The sequence below is a fragment of the Anticarsia gemmatalis genome, chromosome 10, assembly GCF_050436995.1.
Source record: "Anticarsia gemmatalis isolate Benzon Research Colony breed Stoneville strain chromosome 10, ilAntGemm2 primary, whole genome shotgun sequence".
NCBI lineage: Eukaryota > Metazoa > Arthropoda > Insecta > Lepidoptera > Erebidae > Anticarsia > Anticarsia gemmatalis.
The window spans coordinates 1,458,697-1,484,300 of record NC_134754.1 but is presented as its reverse complement, the minus strand read 5'-3'; the positions used below and the strand labels follow the sequence as shown (position 1 = coordinate 1,484,300).

The 25,604-nt window shown below is 34.4% G+C and overlaps 3 protein-coding genes across 6 annotated transcripts in view; 2 read left to right on the top strand and 1 right to left on the bottom strand.

Annotated features, from left to right (window-relative positions):
- The first annotated feature begins 487 nt into the window (after nucleotides 1–487).
- On the top strand, nucleotides 488–2,582 carry FRG1 (FSHD region gene 1). Its single transcript, XM_076119048.1, has 4 exons — nucleotides 488–811; nucleotides 1,045–1,418; nucleotides 1,750–1,945; nucleotides 2,398–2,582. Exons 1-4 carry the CDS (start codon nucleotides 750–752, stop codon nucleotides 2,543–2,545), a joined length of 780 nt encoding a protein of 259 aa, XP_075975163.1. The 5' UTR covers nucleotides 488–749; the 3' UTR covers nucleotides 2,546–2,582.
- A 469-nt stretch (nucleotides 2,583–3,051) lies between these two features.
- Nucleotides 3,052–11,988, bottom strand: SCCRO4 (DCN1-like protein SCCRO4). Of its 4 annotated transcripts, none has more exons than XM_076119141.1 (8): nucleotides 11,845–11,988; nucleotides 11,541–11,659; nucleotides 7,917–8,056; nucleotides 7,368–7,468; nucleotides 7,024–7,152; nucleotides 6,804–6,928; nucleotides 6,284–6,491; nucleotides 3,052–6,026 (listed from the first exon to the last, which is right to left on the bottom strand). In XM_076119141.1, the coding sequence occupies exons 3-8, from the start codon at nucleotides 8,030–8,032 to the stop codon at nucleotides 5,944–5,946; spliced, it is 762 nt and encodes a 253-aa protein (XP_075975256.1). In that variant the 5' UTR covers nucleotides 8,033–8,056; nucleotides 11,541–11,659; nucleotides 11,845–11,988; the 3' UTR covers nucleotides 3,052–5,943. The 4 variants fall into 4 exon arrangements, with proteins under 4 accessions (XP_075975256.1, XP_075975254.1, XP_075975257.1 ...); XM_076119139.1 differs by having other exon boundaries at nucleotides 7,917–8,044; XM_076119142.1 differs by lacking the exon at nucleotides 11,541–11,659 and having other exon boundaries at nucleotides 11,845–11,986.
- Nucleotides 11,989–14,886: 2,898 nt separating this feature from the next.
- gogo (thrombospondin-1 like protein golden goal) overlaps nucleotides 14,887–25,604 on the top strand; it is a 293,513-nt gene continuing 282,795 nt past the window's right edge. The window contains exon 1 of the mRNA XM_076118881.1: nucleotides 14,887–15,156. The gene's annotated coding sequence lies outside the window, so the exon portion shown is untranslated. The remainder of the gene's footprint in view (nucleotides 15,157–25,604) is intronic.

Here is a 25,604-nt window from a genome sequence, read left to right as displayed (position 1 = left end):
TATTTCTTCTGAATTGTGCTAAAAAATCGATTTAAGAAACCAAACAGCAGAGGTCAAGTTAATTTAGGTCATTGACCTTGTTGACATTGACGGATGTCGAGCAAATTTGTCTATGGAAAATGCTTGGCGCACGGCTTGGCGTTTCTTACTTTAGAGATGGGATGATTTTCAGCTTTATCGAAACTGTAGTGAAATATATTTTTCGCCAATGTCCTCGCAAAATATAAAGAACACATTAATTTTACGAAAGAACATAAAAAAGAATTTGATAGAAAAATACAAATCTATAAAAGTGAGTCGTATTACTAATATGTGCTGTGCTCAATTTTTTAGGGACAGAAAAAAACGAACGAAAAAAACTTAGTAATAGACGTAATCTAGGACGCTAGACAATAATCACTACGTACGTTGCGCACATTCATTAAATTTAGATAAATAAATGAAAAACAACGGGTAAAATACCAGACACAATAAGTATTATCGACAATATTGTTATCGACAGAGCAAGGACATCCCTAAGACCTAGTCCATTCAGCAATAGTAAATGAAAACGTAAATATTTTTATAATATTTAGTTTAAATTGATCTCACCGTAACAATAAAACATAGTACAATATTAGTAAATATACAACTGATTATTTTGAGTACCTGAGCGAGAAAAAGTGACAAAATAATATACTTAAATTTTGATACAAAATAATATTATTAACCAGTGCTAAATAAGTGTAAAATAAAGTTTATTGTATAATATGGCTGATGAATATGCTGCTGTTAAACGTGGGAAGTTGATATTAAAGGGAGATAGACCAAAGTGAGTATAAAACAGATTATATCTGTAACAAAAACATAACCTAACTTTCTTCATCTTAACCAAAACATAATCAGTTTCTTATTATTTTGAATTTAAGACGAATTGTAAATCAACTGTATTTCGTTTTAGAAACTAACAGCATGAGTACATAAAAAAAAATTCCCCAAATTAAACTCATTATGTTAAATGATAATAAAGTTGTATTTTGCAAAACTTCTTTTTTACTTTTTTAGGGCCAAAAAACGTAAACATAAGAGCGACAAAAAGAAGTCTGAGGGCTCCAAAGTAGACGAAGACAGTATTAAACATGGCGGATGGTGGAAAGTGTCTAAAATTGAAGATATAACTGGTTCTGTCTCTATAGAGTTTGGACCTAATTCTTATGTGTCCGCACTTGACAATGGCCTGTTTACTGTCGGAGCTCCACATGACGAAGGTGATGGGCCGTCACCTGAAGAAATCTTCACGGCGTTCCCTGCTGGGGAGAATAAGTTTGCTTTAAAGTCAGGCTATGGGAAATATTTGGGTGTTAGTAAGGAGGGAACAGTTATTGGAAGGTCAGATGCTGTGGGCCCTATGGAACAATGGGAACCTGTTTGGGAAGATGGTAAGGGACATTATGGCTTTTCTGTGCCACTACTTTTTTAGTCTTTTTATTCAATACTTATGGTTTTACTGACACAATTTTTTTGTTAATATGTTTTTTAAGCGCTGCTAAATTGATCCAGAAAATTTACTTATTAAAAATATTAATTAAAGTCCTGTACATTCATATCCATATAGTGATAGGATGAGAACACCTGAGGGTTGTCCTGCATTAGGTATCCTTATTTGGACAGTAGATAAAGACTAGACACACCTAGTAGTCTTTGTAAACTTTTGTGTCTGTTCCATACACAATTTTCGTCAGTTACACAACTATTAAATCAAATTTTCAGGTAAGACAGCAATCCTAAGTTCTCTAAACAAGTTCATGTCAGTGAACCCTGAGGATGACTCGGTACTGGCTCAGAGCACAGCGGCAGGGCAGCATGAGTTCTGCTGCATCAGGAGCAATAAGGCCAAGGAGGAGAACAAGTCGGTCCTGCCTGATGAGGAGCAAGCTGACTTGTCACAAGTTGAAGTTAATTATGTGTAAGTGTGTCTGTTTGTTTTATCAATTTTGGGGGCCGACTAGCACTTGCTTTGGGAAAGGATATGTTTTAAATCTAAAATGACATGAACAAGAATTTATGCAATGAAGGATAAACAACTGATCTCTTCATTGTTAATTTGCGAAATAAAAGGATTAATGATGCTAACCAAAGCATGGGAGTATACACAAAAATGAGTGTTATCTGACGGAAGATGCGACGGGCGTAACTTAATTTGTATGGGCTTCGCACCGACGCATTATCGGTTGAGTGTGAACAGTCGAGCGTTTTTCTAAACATTTGTCTGTTCTGGCGTTGCGCGACCGGTAATACGCGATATATGTTCCTTCAGATGAACCTTCCCTTAGAGTGCCAGTAGAAGGCCATGAAAGAGAAGCATAGCTCCTTAATAAAAAAACATGTACATATTGATGATTTATCTTTGTTTTTCAGTAAGAAATTCCAAAAGTTTCAAGACAAGAAGCTCAGGTTGAATGACGGCGGTGTACATGAGTTGAAGAAAGCTAAGAAAGATGGCACTTTACATGAAACACTATTAGATCGTAGGAGCAAGATGAAAGCTGATCGTTATTGTAAATAGATGCTGACAATATTACCTACACCTTATCTAGTTGTAAATAAAGAATTTATTCTTATGACCATTTTTCATTTCTGAATTTTGCGAGGTTGCAGTCAGGTGACCCGAATGGCAAACTAATATAAAATACTAATACTAATATTATAAAGCTGAAGAGTTTGTTTGTTTGTTTGTTTGAACGCGCTAATCTCGGGAACTACTGATCCGATTTGAAAAATTCTTTCAGTGTTAGATTTATCGAGGAAGGCTATAGGCCATATATCATCACGGTACGAATAATACGAGCAGAGTAACAATAAAAAATGTTACAAAAACGGGGAAAATGTTGACCCATTCTCTCTTATGTGATGCAAGCGAAGTTGCGCGGGTCAGCTAGTTAATAATATGAATGATAAATATTTGCTTTGTTTCCTCTCACATTTCTATTTGGTATCATTGCTTCTGTCTCTAATAAAAGTAAGTTAGGAAAACAGAGGATAATGTGTTCATATTCTGAATAAAACAACAGATACAGTTATCAAATCATATAATTAACGAGAGCGTTACACAAATTACAATTAAAATAATGATTTGGTAAACAAAACACGTTTGATTATTTTCAAATATTTTTATTCATTCCTCATGTAATAACCACCGGTACAATGGCCTAGACAATGTTTCAGTTAAATTTGTATACGTACGGTATTTTACAGAGAAACGTTTTCACTTACAATCAGAGAATTTGAATATACTACCTACGCGTCTTATATAAAACGATATCTACACCTAAGCCTAGTTGTTAGACCAGACACAGAGCTAGTCTATCGGAACATGATTTGTAGTGGCCTTAGTAGTCCAGTCTAAACATTGCGTGTACGGATAAGTCTATTTAGTTAACACGAGTATCATACAAATCTCTAGCATTCACTTGGAATATACCACAAACAAAAAAGTATTTCTAAAAACCAACCTCTATAATAATACGCTTATTGATTAGTTCTTTATTAATATAAATGAAGGAATGCTAGAGACGTACAACACGTAGGTAATCAGATAACAGTTTAATCTATGCATTGTGTTTAAAATCAGTCGTAAGGCCATCAGAAGCTGTCCAGTCGATGTAAGCATATTAACTGCAATACATTACACTAATCCCACCAAGGTACAGGCTAATGGTTCGAAATAAATATACATATCCATGAAAATGATAGTACTCTGTCTATTGTACTGATTATTGCAAATAGTTTATAACATCGGTTCGGTGGGCAAATTAATAATAATTTATGTCTCAATTGATTTTCATACATATGAGATTGCTTTTATTCAATGAAATACTAGCTGTCTACAAAAAACAGTCGTGTGGTCGACGATGTCGAACATTCGCTAATGTCTTTTCACAATCTATTATGTTTGTAGCACATCTTTGGCCGGAGTAGATACACCAGGGGTCAAAGTGACTATTTTTTGCAGTTTCGATATATACTTGTTATATAAGAGGAGCAGGAAAAATCATAATATACATACACCTAAAATAAATGCTAAAATATACACGTAAATTATAACTACTGGCTAATTAGACAAAATAATACATATAAAATACAATATAATGTATTGACCGTACAAATATCATGCTCCTCGGGTTGGCCAACATATATAGTACAATATTAATATTAAATTTATTTACATAATTTGTGAAGGAAAGTATTAAAATATATTGGAAATAGTGCAGCATGCTTCGCATAAATAAAGTTATACAAGGATAGTCATGAAGGTACTTTATAACGAGTTTTGTTAACTAAGAAAAACTACCATAAACAATACCTGCTTGTTTTAATTTTCTTAAATATCGGTACATAGTTTACAACATCAAGATACCTTCCGCGCACAATCGAGATGGCTCGTATGATATGGTATATAAATTAGAAATATACTCGGACGAAACAAACATACTAAAACGTTCTCGCGTTTTCACATTTTGGCATAAGTGGCAGAATGCGTTCTACACTAGCATTGTATGAAATAAAAAAAATGGTGCTAAGAATATGACATGAATTAAAGTGCGAGGGAGACAACGCTAGAGTAAAAAGCACGACGAAAGTTCTTTATAAATTTTCCCAAAACGCACAATAAAAAGTAGGTGATGCGATTATCGCCTGCGATAAATATTACTGAAGTAATAAATATATCCCTGCTTTATTCACGGCTAATAAATTACAAAAACCTTTATGGCTCAAGTATTAGACACTAAAGAATCGTTCAGCGAGTGTGTTTGTGTGTTATAAGACCTTATTGATACGACCATGTTTACAATAAACAGTTTTTTTAAATCATCAATGTATCAACGATTCTCAATACCGAGCAATGAGTAGAAAGTAACCCAAAAGCACATTATGAGGACGTTTATTCTGACATGGTTGTATCAAATCGACCTTCATGTATGAGTTTTAAGGCTTACAACTACTATGTAGACATGACACTGCTATTCATGTTTTCCTGATCACAAGTAATAACAACTTACACTAAAAATAGGACACAAAACAATGGATTTAAGTTTAAATTGAAAATACAGTTTTTTATATTTTTTATAGGTTATCCAAGTTTAATGAAGCAGTGTCATACCTACAGATAAACAAACGTTTGAAGTATATTCCTGTGTTATGAGAAAGAAAAGGAATGCAAATTTTGGTCTCTAAGAAACTCTTAACTTCGCATGTAAATTATTATAGACATAGTTAATAGCGCTATTATCATACCATTTTGTAATATGCATAGGCACTACCTAAATATACGTATGTTTTTCTAGATTTCCGATACTAAAGGATTCTTTCGAACATATATCAAGATTTACACCACTAGTAAAAATTTTATTCAAATAATAATAATAGAAATTCTCACAGCACAAGAATACACAAATCAAATATTATTGTCTGTTTTGTAGCTTAGATCAAGACAGATATTAATAGATACCCCTTTTGGAAGACTGCATTCATACTCGTTATCCGCTCTGTCAGATTTTAAAAGACAACTCCCGCACAAAGAATTGCTATTGTGTCGCGGGGACTTTTACAAACATACAAACAACGGACACAAAGTACAACCAGACCCGTAACAACTATTTGTGGATCGTAAAAATAATTGTTCCGTGTTGGAATCGAACCCACACACCCTCTCGACGCAATGGTAATGGCGAGGCGACCACCGTAACCACTGCGTCACGGAGGTCGTCATGACGTTATCTGACGAGAAGAGAACGGCGTCATACCACCGAAATTACCCGAAGTTTCGGTCTAAATCTCGCTACCATCTGAGCAGTTGATGTAAAAGGTATCTATCAACATCTATAACTTGACCTATAGCGTGTATAATTACTGTTGTAGCCTCGTGTGTATGTGTGTGTGTCATGTTGTGCGCTAGTGTGGTCCTCAGCTGGAGGCGGCGGGCATGGCCGCGTCGCCGGCTCGCTCCGCGCGGAGCCACTCCACGAACTCGTCCAACATTACTGGCCCTGGAACACGACAACCATAGTATCAGACATATAAAATACCATAAGGGGGATATGAAATTAATTGTCGAAGAGATCTTCGTCATAACATGGTCTACCTCTTTGATAGGTCAGGCGCCAGACCGACTCCTTTGCCATCCAAGGCAACTTCTAGACAGTATGATTCAGAAATAAGTCCTCCACTCAATCCAGGCCGGGACCTTTGTGCGGTGATCACATAAACTAGTTGTCTTGGGTGAGTATATGATTCCAGTACATACATGCGCCATCGGCGTCGTAGGAGGCGAGGCTGGTGTCGACGGTGCGGCTGAACTCCAGGATGTTGCACCACTGGTCGCGGTTGACGACGCGGTAGCGGCGCTCGCGCTGCAGGAACTCGCCCAGCGCCGGCCGCAGCGCCCAGCGCGGCAGCAGCACGCCCAGCAGCGCCCGCGCCGTGCCCGTCTCCAGCGAGCGCTGGTCCTTGTCCTAGGACACACACAACGGTATTATTATATGATAGGCTGAACATGAAATCAATCTTGGACGTTAATATGATTGTATTTTACAAGATGTTAAGCCAGCAAGTGGCTGATCACAAGTCAGAAACAGAACATGAGGAATAAAACAGCTGACACGGTCATAGGTCAATGACCTACAGCAGCTGTTGTTTAAATCACTCTGTAAAGTGTGTGAGAGAATGTGTTGTGATGGGCTACCACATTTCATTAAATACTCATAACATGGCTTTAAGTTAGTAATATTAGCGAATGTATATATTATTATTGTTACTAAACTTACCCTGGCAAAATCATATGAATATCGGTATATGGCCTTAAATATATAGGGATCATTGAGTAAATTGCGAAGATATTCTAATTTGTTCTGCAATTTGTGCACATTGTCGCATTGTAGCTCTGTTAAACCTGGAAAATGTACAAGAAATTATGTTATAACATTACTGAGAAAAAAAATCTAAACTTTCATTGTTCTGTAGAATAAACTGTATTGAAATGTTTACCTTTTAACCATTCATCCTGTGTAAAATATCCCATTTGTTTTGCTCCCATTTTGTATGCAATAACCAACATGACAACATTCTCTGGGTCTACTCCTAAGTCTTCACAAAACTTTTCCATGCCTTCAGGACCTAGAAACAAATTGACCAATTATGTCACAACATTACTACATGACTAAGAAGTTAAAACCGTTTTTTATAATGTCATTCAATAGCACAGAGTGAGAATTTCATAGTTTCGTATGGAATAGAAGATTTTCAACACAGAAACAACATAATAGTACTGCTGTGTGAAGGGCTTGGGTTCTTCTAACATAATTAAACATAGTATAATATTGTTGTCTTACCTAGTAAATCTGGCTCTGAAACCGATGTGTATTCTTTAAACCAAGTTAAACATTTCTTTGCACTAAAACTTGTGTCTTCTGATTTGGAATGTCGACGTGAACTGGAAATAAAAGAGTTAAAATTTATCATTCTTTACAGACTACCTTACTTAAAAATTGACTACAAATATTTGACTAGCATGTAACCACATAGATATAAAACTACTGTTCATGAGAGGAGCATATTTCATTCTAAGCAGAAACTGTTTATCAAAGAATAAAAATATATAGATCATTATCTGTGCAAAATTTTGTCTATCATGGTGTCTACAGATAACATATGAATGATGCACACGGAAAACTGTTTGTTATGTTAAAAACATGTTCTAAAGCCAAACGAATTTGTTTTACGCAAATCAAGTTAAATATATTTATTTAAACTTCTTAATAAAAATGTATAAAGGCGGACTTAAGCTTAGGCATTTTCTGCCAGTCTACCTTGAGGAGATGCAGAGATTAAATAAAGTAAGTGTTTAAAATAAATAATGGAAGGAAAATATGACAAGTTACCTGCTATTTCTAGATCGCTTGTGGTGATGGTGTTCGTCTATGGCGGTGGCTCCGGGCAGCACCTCGCCCCCGCTGGCGGGAGCGCCGCTCCGCGTTCGTTTACTGCAGCGAGGCATCGCTCCACCACCCTGACAAGACAACTGACATTTATACATGGATTGTTACTGCTCTCAACATATGAAACATTCTTAATACTAAATAACACTAAAGAATTGGGTGGGCAATAGCATTTTTATACAGGGGATGTATCTACATTACTGATGACAGATTCCTGGACAATTAGATACTAATGAAGTCAAAAGTATCTGAGCTTATCACTGTCAAGATATTCAAGTGTGACACCATATAAAACACATAAATCTGAATTTGTCTTTTCTTAAATTATTCCCTGGTCCTTGTTGCTTTTAAATATAGTTTAGATATCCAAGAACTAACCTTAAAATACGATTTAATAATACACTGAACTTTGAGCTCAATTTTTCATAACATATTTTTTTTATTCACAAAATTGTTGTTTTGTAAAAACCAGCGGACTCTATGTTTGATATAGACTATATCCCTCATTTGATATAGTCATGAATCAACAGATTTTTGTAACCAATTATTGAGCAGCTTGTGGTAACAACCAAAATACAGATAAAGTAGGATAATCAGTTAGTACAAAATATTTGGACAGTAGTAAAACCCACAAAGATGTGTGGTTTATGCTGTAATGTCATAATGAGTCATAATTAGTGAAAGGGATTTTGTCTACTGTTTTAGGTAACCTAGTTCACCTTGCTATTTGAAAACAACAAAACCTACACTTTAGGTTTCTGTTATTTCTATGTTCTGTCTAGTTTATAAATAGTAATATATTAAATACATAATTAGTGAATACTTATGTCAGTAAAATGTTTTCAATCAAATGTAACATGGGTGTTTGACCCTAAGATCCTAATATCTGCATAAAACTATTGTAATTATTATAATCATAATTGTTCTTATGGATTATCAGACGAAATCGAATATGATAGACCTCTTCGGCCATGAAAATGCAATATGATATAAGGTCAGTGTCCAATAAATTAAGTGATTTAAAATAGCCTTGCAAATGCCCTGCATACTCACAGTACCTACACATATTTTACATAATGATAAACAAAATAACAATAAAATACCATAAGATGTTCTTTGTATATCAGGACCTTAACTACATCCTTAAATTGTGCTTTGCATACAAATTTATCAATTTTACTGTATAAGTTTGTTTGTAAACATCTTGACAGATTTAGTACCAAAAGCATTACTTTTGGTAGTTAATTGTGCTATGTTCAAACAAGTTTTTATTATATCACAATCTTTAACAAATAAATACAAATTTTGTAATGAGAAAGATCAGTCAGTTACATTTAATTGGATTTTATTTGTAACACATGACACATCATACTTTGGAGCCCAAACTAGTATAGAAACAAACTGTTGTATTTCTGACATTGAAAATATTTTATAATCAAAGTTATTATGAACCTAGACTATGATAAACAAACCATAAATTTAAGATAGCTTGTCTATACAAAACAATTATCACCGCCTGTTTGATTGCCTTGCCTTCATATGTGTGTCAAGTTCAAGGGCAAACAAATAAGTATTTAGGACACACTACATGTATTTATCATCAATATTATTAAAACAATCCTAACTGGCACATGACTAGGATGGTAGACTTAAGACCATAACTCTTGTAGGAAATCCTTGCCTAGCAAACAAACATACATACATAAAATCACGCCTTGTTCCCATAGATATAAGGATAGACCAAAGAACACCATTTGGTATGATCCTTACAAATTTCCCTGGCTTCACTCACTACCATTCATCTTGTCAGTATTTGCCCAGCAGTGGGACAATAATAGATACTCTTATAATAAACAACATCAGAATATGCAGTTGTTAACAAATATAAAGTCTTGCCGTCTCTTTCCCTCCTAATGTAATTAATATAATACAGAAAGAGACAAGTATATGCTAATGAATAGTTAATAGATGTTAAATATGTAATATAGTGTATGATGCAACTTTAACATTGAATTTTATTCATTCAAGTGTTTATAATATTGTAAGAATCTATAAAACCATAAATTATCATAGATACATATAAAATATATGTTTGAGTTTTATTTGTTTCACTGAGACTTTAATTTTACACAATTTATAGGAACATATGTTATTTAATTATTATTGATATAAATTAATAGGTAATTGTTACTTGTGAAGACCATGATTTATTAAATTTAACAAGTATTATTTGTTCCTTAACTGAGAATTTAGTTTTACACCATTGATCATAGATTATTAGTGTCTTTTTTACATTTATAAATGCATATACTAATTATATTATACTACATGTCAATTATGTTAAATCTCTCTCAGTCTGCCTGGGACCACGGCGAGTGCAACCTGCGCCGAAACGTTAGGCATTTTAAGGTAAAATGTGTGTTCGCGTTAATTCCCGTATTCTATTATACATTAAACATGCAACGCGAGAGTTTAAAAGTTATGTTAAATCCTTCTATTATGTTCAAAATAGAGCAAATTACATTAAGTTTATTAAGACTTAAGGATAGGTCATCAAATTAAATACGTTTTAGTAACCAGAAAGCAGCAAATATCAATAACTGAAAACATTTGATTAGGTATTATATAAAATATAAATACATTTTTTAAGTTGTATCTTAAATGGACATACCATGGATTCTATCAATCTAGAAGAGTCAAAATACTTTTTATATGCAAAAATATGTACATTATAGATTAAAAATTATCTATAAACATGATGAACATGCACTTATGATCATTAATTTGTAGTAAAGAGATTGTCTTTGTCAGCAAAACATGTGTTGTTTGTTCCACAAACAAAAACATGACACAGATTCTATGTTATTAGATGATTCAGCTTTTTATTTCATTATTAACACTTCTCTAATCAGAATGACAACTAATCGAATTTTAACTTATGGATTTGCAATAGACATATGCATTTTCAAATGTGTATCTTTAATCAATTGAAAATAAAACACTAAATATTGGTAAAAGTATGTTTAGCAGCATTGCATAATTGTCAAAATGTAATATTGATAAGAACTCTTGACCTTTAACAGTCATTTCAATCATTAATTATTTATTTACATTAATTTCAGCTATGTATCAATGTTATTGTTGTTTTTTAAAGATATTTCTGTTTTACAAACAGATAGACATTGTTTTATACATATACATCATTGTATTGTATTTAGTTAATATGTATTGTCATTTTTCTACTTAATTATATGTAACCTTGATAGAATTAGGTGTCTCAACAGCTGGGTGTGACAGAAACATATGATATTTAGTACACTGTATGTGTTTAGAGGTTATACAGAACAATCTCTGGAAAAAACACTCATATAAGATGCGTAATTAACTCAAGATGCTTTCAAACATCAATAAAACCTTTGGACTTGCGATAATAATCATTATTATGATCACTCTTCCGATCAAATTCTCAAAATGTTTACCTATTCACATCAGAGATCAAATAGAAAGCCTATACAATAAAAACGGTCAATAACTAACTCAAACTTAATTAAAATTGTTTAAACTTACTATTGGTGGTAGATTCGATATGAAATTGGAAAACCTAAAGGGGTTTTCGTCTCCTATTTTGCGAATTTTGCAAGTACAGCTTCACGAAAAAAATGTCTTCTTGACAGGTCGATAATAACCTGAAATAAAAAAATCAATGTGGGCCAAGAGAGAGAATAAGTTAAATACAATTGACTACGATGACATAATGGTTAATATATTATTGAGAAAGATAGAAATCGATAAATGGATAATACAAAATTAGTGGTGAAATGTTATTTTGTTCAAGTCGTTCCATATTAGTACGATTGGTGAAATATCTTACCTATTCGATTACTAATAGTCAAAAATATATCCAGCAATCGTTTTTCTGCAAATAAATGCTTTCAAAACATTTCCACAATAATAAAATTGAATAAATTGTAAAACCAAACAGCGGACACAGCGGCTGAGAAAACTCAAAACGAAGTCAGCGTTTTGTTATTGCTTAAACTTTTAACGTAAAACGTTTTAGAAAATAAGTAAATGCACCGTTTTACATTCCAAGTTACAAACAGAAATACTTTTACTAAAGAAATTGTAACAGTTGAATATATTTATTTTAAAATAAATTTATTTTGGTAGTAGAATTTAAATATTGTTGGATACCTATTTTGAACTCAAGTCCGAAAAGTAACTAAACGTAGAAGATTATTTCTTGCCATTCAACGCAGAGTGTTAGAAGTGAAATATAGATGACGCTACTAAAATTTGAGATCCATGAACCATTTGTGCCTCCGAAATAAAATAAATAATAAAAGTTTTGGAAACAACTGAACAGTTAAGAGCATTTTCTAGATTGCTTTTTTATGAAAGTTGGATCAACAAGTGCAATATATAAAACAGAGGTCACACTGCTACAATGTCATGTTTAGGTTCGGTTCCAGTTTTTTTAAACTAGCTCAACATAATTTTGCGATAGTAGTTACATTTTGTAGTAGGTACTTGATAACGATAATATTAGTAATGCATTACATCTTGATTTGATGTATAAAGGTAATACATTATACACGCAAATATAAAAATAAATAATTAATTCAAAAGCCGTAAATCCACAGAATTGTAATTACAGCGAAACAGCAGACGGAGTGGGAAATAAACAGACTGCATAGCGTAAACTACCTTCCCCTATTTATCTCCACAAAGGTAGAAACATCTTCAGTAGTGCGGTAGTCAAATATACTCTATAGGTAGCACTTGTTGTATTTAGACTGGGAAACAAAGCACCTAATCTAGTAAGGGCACAATTTAGGAGGGTGTTTCGCCCCTCGCTATCTGCCTCTGTACAAAACGACGCACCCCTGACGCGACGCGACGTACGACTTAGTGAAGTGCTCATTATCGATTTTAATTCATTCGAATGTATGCACTTTGTGTCCCGAATACTATTCGAATAAATATTTGGAGCAATTTTTTAGAGTTCGTTTAAATGAGGTCATATGCCTTTTGTTTTGTTTCCTTGAGTTTTTTAACTGATTGTTTTAACGAAAGCTGTTAGGGGAATGAGTATAGTTTTTATTTTGATTGAGGGGATTATAGTGGGTGGAGAACTATGATTAATTAGACCATTCATTTTAACTGACGTTGATGAGGTTTACTTAATTAGTAAAAAGAAACTCATATTACTTTAGTATTCATTTAAATTAATTAATGTTTTTGTATATATTTTTGTTAATAATTCATATAGATAGGTCTTGCTACAGAATAACTTGTATAATGTAAATTGATTAATCTAGAATCAAATTTCTCTTAAACTACTAGATAACAACTTTTCTTGTAGAAGTTGTCAAAAACAGCCACGTTTTACAAACATAAAGTATTAATAATAAGTAAACGCTAAAACTACGACTCCTAAAGTTTGAAACCGTCTACCTCATTTATTTCAACAAGACAGTGAAGTCGAATAAAACTTTGTACAGATTTTAACGAAATCAAAGCGCTGCCTTTTGTGTTCAATCAATTTCTAGGAAACCTTATTGAAAGCTAACTCTAAGTAAAAGTCAGTGGCGCGCGAACAAACGGCGATAAGTTTGAAATCAATAAACTTCGTTATATTTCATCAAGGTCATGTGAATATAACTTTATATTTACAACTGATGTACCTATAATTAAAGAGAGGGGAAGCAAAGGGTGTGATTCAAACATATACCTCAATGAGGTAGGTATAGTTGCACTCACTGATTTGAAAACGATTAGTGGTGTGGTGAATGTGAGGTCGTTAGTAGAGGTCGCTTCCGCAACTAGGTACCTACATGTTCGTAGCAACTTATATCTATAAGACGTTTTCTATTAAGTTTACTGATGTTTCAAAATGTAGCTGCTTTAAAAATATGTAGGGTTTATTAAATTTCGTAAGCTATGAAGTCTTGAAATTTAATTCGACAAGGAATCTGTAACGGAATTTGAGACTGCTGAGTATTCGATGAAGAGTAAAATAACAAAGTTGCTCCAGTAAATAAATAAAAAACACTAGTTCTTATAGTAAGTTTCGATTTACCAACGTAAAAATACACTAGTGCTACGCAGTCGTAGCGGCGTAGCGCTATCGTAGCGGTTACGTAGGTAAATACCAAATACTCGAGTACACAATAACTTTACATTTAGATTACAACTCCTCGGCAGTAAAGTAAAACATTAGCGACAGCTTGTCAGCGCTGTGTCGGCGCCGAGCCCTACTCTGACCCTAATGTACACACGACTTACAAATTTCCTCTCTCTCAGCCTAACATGGGTGATGCCAGACACGTGCCTACATTCCTAAATATAATTAACGAACTTCTCAAAGTTAATTTATCATTACTAAACATTTACAGTTCCTACATCCGATGAAATGGAACTTCGCGAAAGTCCAGCCGAAAGGTTCAATCCCGAGCGTAATTTACTCTCGTTTCGCAAAATTGTAACAAGTAGCTTAGGGTCACGAAATTTTCATAATATCCTCCGCAATGAAGGTTGTCTTTACAAATAATTTAGGAATAACGGCACGCTACGTATACCATTCAGCCTATAAAAGCTGTATGCCCTATTTGCCGCAGTCAAAACTTATTAAATGTACCCATGTCCTCGTAAAGTTTGTTATTTTACGCTTCTCAAGTCTCGAAGTCATTATCGTTATCTCAACGTTGCCGCTGTCGGGCACAAGAAGAAAACATTCAAAATACCAACCCGTAATAATTAGAGAAACATTCATTGCGAAACGCCGGGGGAGCGTTCTCTGTGATCGTCGGACGGAAAACCGTCATGCGTTGCGTAGCCGGCGCGTCCATTCAAGTCGGGGCGGCTCGCCCCCGCTCACCCTGTGCTCGCCCCGGCGCCGCGTCCCTCGTGGAAACAATCTTCAGTTCGCGTTCCACCCGCGACGCCGGCGCCCGCGTCCGCCGCCCTCGCCGCGATCGCTGTCAAAACACCGCGATCTTTCGCGACTAGTGCAATATTACAAACAATTCGAATTTCCTCCCGTGTCCTTTCCCTTTAAACTTTGTCCGTTGCGACTATTTGTTAGTGTTATGTTTGATACGTCAGTGTTGTTTTGTTTCTAATTATATTTTCGGCGTGTGTTGGTGAACTGTTTGTGGACATCCGCATTTAGCAAACTTACGTAAGTATTTACTGCATTGCGTTTGATCTGTGTTTTATTAGCCTTGATTTCTTCTTCGTGACTACATTGGCTTTGAACTTCACCTGAAAACGGCAAAGCGATTCGTTATTTAAATTATTCCGGTGTAGTTGTTTTGCTCGCCGGCTCATTCTTAAACCTTTATAGGGTTCCGTGAGCGCGAGTGATCATTGCTTTTAACGTATTTCGACTGAAAAAACTTAAGTGAGAGGTCTAACAGGCAATTTGTTCGAAGGCCGGTTGAAGTCGATTCAATTAGGGTTGAATTGGGTCGCAAGAGGACGGTAGTTGTAACTAAAAGGTAGGTCGTATAACGTATTTATTATTATGCTTGTTTGTCAATGTGCGACGAGAGGTCAACGGCTAGTTAGGACAACATTTAAGTGGCTATTTGGACTACCAATGCTTGACTCAACGAATCAAGAGAAAGAATGTCTATTTTAAGGAAATAAAAAGGTAATAAAACTAGAAGCGTAGCCGTAGTAAGGAACTTTTCTACGTGGAGACCGATAATGTTCTGAACAAGGAGGCTCATTTCCTTAAGGCTAGAGCTAAGCTGAGGGCTATCTAAGTAGCAAGAAGCGGTGTTATTGCCGTGGAACATCGTCCGTGACGGCTTAATGTGTTTCACGTTGCATTAACCAGGGATAATAGCTTAATTTATATTTGTTGTTCACGCCTTTTTATTCAGGAACTCAGGCTTTTTCTCTTCAGGCCGAAATTATACCTATTAAGATCTTGAGACTGAAAGAAATTACTTAGGTATTTCTGTTGAAGTTAAATCGATCATTATGAGGATAAGTAACTTTAGTAACGCAGATAATATGGTAGAATACGTATTTGATAAAAGGCAAAGTAATTTTAGACTTTATCCAACTTAAGACAAAGTTAAAACCTATTGATTGATTTTAATTAAGATATCTCGAGACAAATAAACTTCACGGATTTATTAAACCAACCCACACTGTCTTTGAGAAGTTAAAACAAATTTTCCATAAGGTTAATCTTTAAATAAACTTTCGAATCCAGAAACAGATTAAAGAAAGAATTCTTACGATCTCTCAACTGATCATAACTTTTAACTTACAAACTTGTTCGTGAAGTGATTGAAACGAAAAAGCAAGGAAATATCAGCGTTTATAAGATGGTTTTACGTTTTGATGGTTGTAGAATCCATTGATTCGTAATACAGGTAAAAATAAAAATATGAGGGTAGATGAACATTTTTTCGCTACAAGTGTGTGACAATTATTCCCGCATCCTTTAATCAAAACTAAATACCGATAAAGTTAGTTAACTAAGTGTGACTAAGTATTTATTTTTTAAATAATATCAAACCTTGAATACTTAATTAAGGACCTGCAATTTAATAGCGGAGTAAAATTTCAATTATTCGTCGATTAAAGTGTTTTGACTAAAGAAAAATCGGATCTTTATTCATTTCGATTAAAATATGCTACTATTCATAAGTACTTATACTGTATGTTTATTTAAGACAAATTACCAACACAATACCACATTGATGAACAATATTTGCTTTCAAAATCGCAATTTGCGCAATTCCTGGTAGCGTATTGAAACCACACGTAGTTGTGGTCTGTGGAGACTATTGATTGATTTGTTGGTTGCTGATAATTTCTCGTGGTGTGTCGGCGATGACGCGATGTAGCTGTCATGATTGATAGGGTGCAAGTTTTGGAGGGTATTAGGCGTATATTGCAGGAAGAGATATATCTACCTACATATACCTAGGAACTTTTGAAATTCGACAAACGTGACGTAGAGGTTATGGTGATATTGTGCTCCACAATTGCGAAATCCTAAAGCATGGACGCATGGTATTAAAGCTATGTAAATTTAAAATAGATTCGGAGGAGCGATTTTCTGTCAAAGTTGACAATTGACAACCGAGCGGCAATTATAAATTTAAAAAAAAATTGTTGGCAACTTTTTACAGATAAAATCCTGATTATATAATTATTAAATTTCACAGTATTCCGCATTTTTAAACGTTAAAAGATAACGATAACGAAGAATTTTACAAATCGCGCTACAATTTACAGGATGTACGGTACTTATTATCGCCTCAAGATTAATTTAGGTACCGTAATTATTTTCAGTGAGATAATAAGATTTCCAATCTTACTTAAAATAACTATTTGAGAAAGTACAAAACTATTTCGGGAAAGTAAGTGTCGTAATTCCAAGCTTTTGATAATAAATGATGTTCGCCGGACAACTTGAAGTGCTATTAGTACAATTATTTAAGTAATATAAATGGTATTTTATATAATAGTACCTAGGTAAACTAGTGTTTTATTTAGGAATCTAGGCACAAAATATCTGTCATCATAAAGATAATAGTTTCGTGTCTATGGTTACTTAAGTGATACACTTTTATTACGTAAATGGAATATTGTTTTAATTATTATTTGATTAATCAATTATGAGTATGAAAGTAACTTAATGCACAAATCAAATGTTTTGATAGATTCTTGTATGATTAATTTTAAAATGCGTTTAATTTTAGGTATCTGCTACACAGACAAAAAGATTTTCGATCGAATGCATCGACCGTGGTCAGGAAGTGACAACGGGAGATGCAATTCGATAAAAAAATTCGGCAGCAAATAAGGTATCGTTACCTTAAACTTCTTATGACCGCTTTAACAATTTAGTGTTAGCTGTACAAACAATTAAGATCTTCAATTGCCTTTGGTTAATCATTATTTTCCACTACAATGAATTGTATATTTTGTACCAAGTTGTAAATCCAAAGTAGACGCAATACGCGATCGCTTCAAAATCACATCTAAAGGTAGAACTACAATCTAACCATTTAACATTCTAAGAAAAGCTGCACTATTAGCACATACCACGTGTACCGGCAATACTTGTTTGCCCTCTGACTTGGTTCAGCACGTTCTCAAAGAACTCGCACTGGGAGCTTTCGAGTACACTGTAGTGAACTTACTTCAACCACTTTATGTGTATTTGATTCTGATACTTTGACTAGTAGGGTCTGAGAAAGACGGTTTCTAATGTACATAGAAGTATTTCTAAGTAATGGCAACGTTTAGTTTTCCTTCAAGGAAAGTGTTTGACTGGAAGCGAAGGAGACCTTAACAGGAACTTTGGATTATTTAAATGGTGAGGATTCTGGTGCTATTGTTTAAATTGTCGTGCTATGGGTTTCATAACTAGCTTTGTTTGATTAAATAACAGTCAGTAACTAATTCTTTGTTACATAACATTGGTTATAAGCATAGTTACTCATTACAAAATTATCGAATCAGTATCCAAAATCTCTATAAATCGATAAACTTTCCTAAATCTTAGTGTAACTTCAGTTGACCGAAAACAGGACTTCTGTCGTCATTGTAATGTAGACTTACTACGTAATATACCGTTATAGTGGTTTCACATGTCATATAAAGTGAATGTTAAGACATCACAGACACTAGAACCTACATTACATGTAAAAACTTAAGCAGCATTATCGGAGAGATTAAAGTTTCACTACAAAGGCGAGGCAAGGAGGCGGGCTCCAGAGTATTGTGACGGCACAATGTGCTTAGCAATAAATCCTAAACTCAACTTAGGGTTTATCGTCCTTGTAAACAACTTAGCCTGAGACGTATTAAGTTTTCGTAGGATTATTGCTTAATTAAAGACTTGGGATTTAGAGGTTTAAGACAAATACCTATCTTACCCTTTTAAGTCTGTAATAAAGCTGATAGCACTTTTAAAGAACTATGTGTATGAAATAGGAGTCAAATTACTACTCAAGCTTCTACTTTTCGTGTGGTTAGTGGTTAACCTAATGTCAAAGTTGTTAAGACTGATGACTTTTGACATAGCTTAACGACTGTTCAACCGTTGTTTATACAAGTAGCTTTAAAGCCTCACCTGGTTCTGGTACTGAGTAAATGCGACTCCCATTCCGTTAGGCGATCGCCCATCCATAAAATATCCCCATTTTAAGTTGCTAAACTCATTTGAACACTTAAAGATAGTGTAAATGTATCTTTCACACGAAACTTTTGCTGAAAATAAGTGGTATTTTTTAGTAAAAACCTTCATCGCCACTGCACTATTGTAAATCTTAGTGTTGGAATGTAAGTTGGTTGCCAAAAACCTTGACATTGGTCAAGGTTACATTGGCGCGATAGCTTGTCCAATTTAAACGTTAAAGCTTTTTGGCTGTAACAGCAATTTAACAGGCAAAACCTAAAGAACATTTTGACTACAGTTAGCGTAGACTGATCATGTCTTACTAAACGTTCGGCACAATTCGATGGGAGTCGAATTCCACGCAGAAGCACTTTACGTTTAAACTCTTAAGTAATTTCTTAATTATTTTAGTACGTTTCGGACTTTCTAAGGAGGGTTGTCGTTAGGTAGGCGGCCAGTTGTAAAAACATCGCCCTTGACAGCACGATTTGAAAGAGAAAACATGCTGTCCCGACGCCACTTAGCGTGGGATAAGGACAAGTGAAAACCGTAGTACGCTCTGGCGTAAACTACTGCTCACTGACATACAGTTGTAATTTTACCATAGATAGACATCAGAAGAAGAACATAGTAAATGTCTGTTCTACCGTAGACACTTTTGCTATCAACAAGGAGCACAGACAGGAAGCTATGTCCTGTCCGGGCGGCAATCGGACACAATCGCCGGCAGCTTGTTACGACTCGTTTCGTTGCACTGAAAAGCTTCATCAACATAGGTGTAAAACTTCACCTCACTTCGGTTCCTCACTTGATCATCACCACGCTTTTGACATTTCGCATGTTGTATTATTATGAGTTGTGACCGTGTGGGGCCAGTGTTGTGAGTCTCTTTGCCCTCCTCATTTTTTTTATGTTTGATTAAAGCGACACAATAAACACATTTAAGTAAGACAGGTAGTTTTGAAAAATAGGGAAAGAGAAACCCTATCAACAAAAGTTTTATACAATTTTATTGAAGCAGGCATAAGCAAGTAGTCCTTTTGCGACTCTTCGAAGAAAGATTTTCCTGGATATAAAGTACTAGCTTTTACCCGCGACTTCGTCTGCCACCTGAATTTTCCCATAGGAATGCGTCATTTTCCTGGGGTAAAAAGTAGCCTATGTCCTTTCTCGGGTTTCAAAATATCTTCATACCAAATTTCATGCAAATTAGTTCAGTAGTTTAGGCGTGATTGAGTAACAGACAGACAGACAGAGTTACTTTCGCATTTATAATATTGGTATGGATATGGATTTTACGCATTAATCCAGGCAACTACTAGTGTGCCCGATTGCATCAAAATTCGTCCTGTAACGTTTGCATAAAAGAGTACACTTTTTCACGTACTCACAAGCTTACACCTTTATAATATTAGTAGGATCCAGAACCTTGGCTGCATGTATAGTTTGAAGCGACTGTATTGATTGTTCGTGTAGGTGCGGTTATCGCTGGCACTCGTCTGCCAAGCCTTGAACTTCACTGACGTTGTTCACTACGTAACAATAATGTATTATGACCTATTTGTACTGCATTCCAAGAATAATATAATGTTTTATGCAACGGGGAAGTTTACAAGGTGTTAAAGGTTAGTTGGTTAGTTTTTTTTAATACGTTTTAAATTTATTGCAATTATTGATTGGTGTTAATACTGTTCATGGAAACCCTCACTTAAGTCATATTTTGTTTTCATTGCGTATGTAGTGATAGGTCTACATCTACATCCATGTCGAGTGGTTGAAGACTACGATTCATTTTCTTTTTATTTCGGCACATTTTTGTAGAGGACTCGACTTATCAAGCCTGCTTTCTTACGGTTCCTTATCGTTGTTGGAATAACGTGAAACATAATTCAGATTCTTAAATTGAAGTTAAATGACAATGTAGGTCTGCAGAGACGTGCATCATTTTTATCCCACAATCTCTGAACGCAATTACAATTATTAATACCTTGTACTTCAATGTTATTTCACGACCATTTTTATCTAGATTTTCATACCTTTAATATTTCATCGCAGTACTAATAAGCCACAATCGTTTAGCACATGAGCAGAGCTTTCGCCACGCACACCGCGTTTGAACAAAGTGCGCGGTGTGCGCACCAGACCGTGGAGTATTCGTATTTGTAAAGTACGCCTGTTACGCCTCGCCTCTATCTGTAATATTGATACGATTGTTTTGTATTCAATGAGGTGTATTGATATGGAATATTTACTAACTATTGTTGATTGAAAGAAATTGTACTTTTTAAAACAAGGCCCTTTTAAAAATCATAGTTTTTGTCAACTGTGATTAGTCAACAATTTTAGGTAGACTATGAATAACAGTTAAAATGACGTCTGTATTATTTTGACACATTAATATTACAGGTGTGAAAAAATATTTATTGTGTCCACTAGTTACTCCATAATATTTATGATTTCAACGACAATCCGTTTTTGCGGACAAAAACAAAAGTAGTACTAGAGAGTTATGTTATGAATATTTTTTATGTAATAAAAATAAAATTCAAGGTTGCTAATAACATTATCAGAACCAATCAAACAGTTTTTAAATAAAATATTTAGTACCACAGGTTGACTATTTACAATATAAACTTATAAAACTTTGTAGTTGCGTGTTACAAGCTATGTAAACGTATTTACAGTAGCCCATTCAAATTAATTCAAAGTTAACTTGTAGTGAATAAGAGCGGACATTGCAATGTCTGAGAAATAAACACAATTAGGGGCCTGTTATCTCTATTGCTAAGTTAAGACGGAGACGCTTTATTAAAGACCCTTTTTACATTTGTTTAAAGGACTTCATTTTGTAGATTGAATTTGATTCTAAAGTACTGTCTTAGTGCTTTGTTTTTTAGATTCCCAGGAGCCTTATGTGATTTAAAAAAAGACTAATATACTTATCATTGTTTTGGGAGTGAGGGACAGATTTTGAGTAGAATAAGAATTGTATGTATTCTTAAAATTGCTGTAGCTTTGATTGGTTTTGAGTATGTTTTAAGTTAGCACGTTTATTTATTTGGGAATTTAATAGATATGAATAAGTTTATCGTGGTTTCCGCCTCGAGATATTGAAGCAAAGCTAGACTTCGCACGTACATTTATTGTCACAAATAACTACTTACTTCTACTAGAAGTTCAAGTTACCTGTTTCTATGCGTGACATTTTAGCTACAGGCCACGGTTGTTGTGAAATTAATAGAAGTTAATAAGGTTACAGTTGTTATTGCAACAAGTTAGACCTAAGAGATTGACTTCAAGACTTCAATCAACATTTCATGTCACAAACAACTCCGTATTTCTATCAAACGAGCTACAGCAATAGCGAAATATCTTTATAGAGCATACAAACCATCGTCAGACACTCCACTAAGAGGTCAAGCTACGGTATAAACGCGTGATATTTGGGCCACACTTAGTCCCATATAAAGGCTAAGTGCTTCTCGACGGCGCGTTTTGTTAGCCCACACCTACATTGGACAAACAGCTTTCAAAAACATTACTTAGTATAACACTGATATAATGTACTGTATTTATTTACTTTCATATGAATATAGTAGAGAATATTTTACTTATCTTTGTTTACAGAAATAACAATGCATGTTTTTTTTTGATATCGTATAAGTAAAGTAATTCCAAGCCAAAGTTTAGTATTTAAAACTTAGGTGTTTTAGGAATTAACTAAGTTTTTCAGTATTAACTAACTACTAACTTAATTCGATTAAAAAGAGGAGAGCAATTATTATTTTTCACAGATTTTACATACTCTATCTGAGAGACACTTTAAAACTCCACTAATAAATCTAATGGTAGAGTAATATGCCAAAAATTATTCAAATTATTCTCTCCTCACCAACCAACTATTGTCGCTATTTACAAAGTTGACTACTTTATTAAACGCACTTTGTTAACTAAAACAACACGTTACTAACACAAAAATATTTTCACCGCAATACAAAGGCAAGTTAAATAAAACCTTGTATATAGGTCAGACCTATCCAAAAGGAAAAAAACCTCGTTGTTTACTCGTTAGTGACATATGTACGCACATAAAGACCATTTAGCTCTTTGATATTAACCTTTTACTATCCCCTGAAAGCTTGGACGGGATAAGCCGTTTTTGTGCAATTCTATAGCCGACTGACAAAATGCTCGTTAACGAAGCCGGTGGTTTGTGTTAGAATAAAACCGATAGTATTGATGTGGATTGTTGGTATTTGCAGCTTGTTTGGGATAAAAATAGCGGTGGAAAAAGTGGAGTTGATTATTGCAACGTGATGATACAGAGATGGATTTTCTATACTAGTTCTTTAAGTACTTGTTGTGTAACTAATGAATGTCGGATAACTTCTGGTTAGTTAAATAGTGTTTTGTCACTTTCAATCGATTTGGAAACTGTATAAGTATTATGAGTGAAAAAGAATAAACACTGTATAACTAGTCAGACTATAGGTACTACGTAGTATTGCCTGCTTGCATAGACAGCAGGATTATATATTGCGGCTTAAATAACGTGGATTTTTTTTTGTAAGCCAGCAACTTTTGTAAACACACGTTTGCTTTAGAAACAAACATACTTATGTTCATCTGCGTAGATTGGCTCATATGACGTCATTTTGAGTCAGTAGAAATTATGATGTCATACACTCATATCACGAATCACAATAGCTCAAGTAACACGTGGTTGCTCGGCTAAATCTGACTGATAAATTGTTTAATTTTGTATTTATTGCGGCAGGTTGACTATTTTTTGAGTAAGCATTCGACCACAGTGAGTGCAACCTACGCCGAATCGTCAGGCATTCTAAGTTAAAATGCGTGTTTGCGTTAATACACTTTTAATTTCTGTGTCGATATAAAACTCACAATGTACTTGAACTTTGCACAGAGTTATTCATAAAACGTTCTACTTATACAGCAAGTCATGGATAGGGATGAACTCATAAATCTATCAAGTATCAACTATCTGTCAAAGATAGCCGGCATTGTCAGCAGCTCAGCAGAATATCTGTGTAAGAAATATTGAGCGGATCCATGACAATAAATAATGTCAAGCTGTTTGATATTATCAAAGGTTATAGGATATTTCTTTTTTGTCACAAGTTGCAAATATTTCTGTGATTCGTTATGATTTATTATCTAGTAATCTAATGGCGTTTAAATTGAAATAATAACTTTTCATCATTCAAAGAATCTGACTCTATAACGCGAATGCTAGACAACCTATCTATTTCTATGTAATTTTGATTAGTACCACTGCTACCAATCCTCATCCAACATAAGTCAAGTCGAAGTCGGCCTTTAGTCTGAACCGTGTTAGGTTCATAATATTTACATGAGTATCCGAAATAAGTTCCAGTCACTAGGTTTGCTTTTTAACTTTCGGTAAATATTCAAAAACTAGATACAGCTACAGAATGAATTGATTAATTGCACATTGACCATAAGTATTTGTATTTTTTTACTTTTGTAGCTGCATCGACTATTTGTCATATATTTAAGTATATATCAATGCGTTAAGTTTTAGTGCCAACGAAAAATCTACATTTAGTTTTAAATTAGGGGTTACAAAAGGTACATAATACGTCAAATTAATGTAGTACTTATAATTTATTGCTTAAAATATCTTTCATCGCTATTGCACATGAAAGCTCTTAACCACCTTTACGACTTCTATCTCCATACATTACTACCAAAAGGGGGGAAAAATTCTTAGTATTTCTTAGAAGGAAAATCATGCAGGGCAATGACCTCCATGGTTGTCTAGCCATGGCGTTATCTATCAAACCCTTTCCTCCTTATCTGATCGTCTTGCACGCAACAGTGAACAGCTGATATACAGTTTTATTACACCCCTAAGTTGTCGAAGTAAGGTTATAGTTTTTATTGTCTTCGTGTGGTATGAGTATACTGCGGAGTAAGGAGACACTTTGGTTTGGGTTTGATTTTTGCTTAGCTTGATAAGTTGTACCTAATCAGTTTAAATTATTCGTAGTATTAACATGACATTAAGATGCGTAGTAATACTGCCAAAGGTTGATTAGTTTTGGATATGTGCGTTCAAAAGTAATAGATATGTTTTCTACACCCACTTTTTTACAGTTTTTTCTTCTACTTCTTCACTCTTGTGGTTTTTTTGGCTTATACTTAGAGGAAATACAGAACAAGTAACAAAGTAACACTTCAATTGTTACTACCCTTGAAATTTTCTTTAAATGGTTTTCAGTTGCTACCATATAAGTTGGTTAGTAATACCCTTTTACTACCATTTATAATTCCACTTTACAACGATATAATAACTTTACAACATGGCAGCCCTACAGGGACCACTGGAAATCCCAGCTCGAATTATTTGCCCAACAACTACCAATCATATCTCTCCACTAAAATAATCTTGTAATCCGCGTTATATTCTAACAAGCGTAACACAAACTTGT

Excerpts from the sequence above, each read along its gene's own strand:
- FRG1 (XM_076119048.1), top strand. The coding sequence starts at position 750 with ATGGCTGATGAATATGCTGCTGTTAAACGTGGGAAGTTGATATTAAAG. Across the intron at positions 812-1,044 it reads TTAAAGGGAGATAGACCAAA|GGCCAAAAAACGTAAACATA; the intron begins GTGAGTATAAAA and ends TTACTTTTTTAG. Across the intron at positions 1,946-2,397 it reads CAAGTTGAAGTTAATTATGT|TAAGAAATTCCAAAAGTTTC; the intron begins GTAAGTGTGTCT and ends TTTGTTTTTCAG.
- SCCRO4 (XM_076119141.1), bottom strand. The coding sequence starts at position 8,032 with ATGCCTCGCTGCAGTAAACGAACGCGGAGCGGCGCTCCCGCCAGCGGG. Across the intron at positions 7,469-7,916 it reads AAGCGATCTAGAAATAGCAG|TTCACGTCGACATTCCAAAT; the intron begins GTAACTTGTCAT and ends TTTTATTTCCAG. Across the intron at positions 6,027-6,283 it reads CTACGACGCCGATGGCGCAT|GGCCAGTAATGTTGGACGAG; the intron begins GTATGTACTGGA and ends GTCGTGTTCCAG.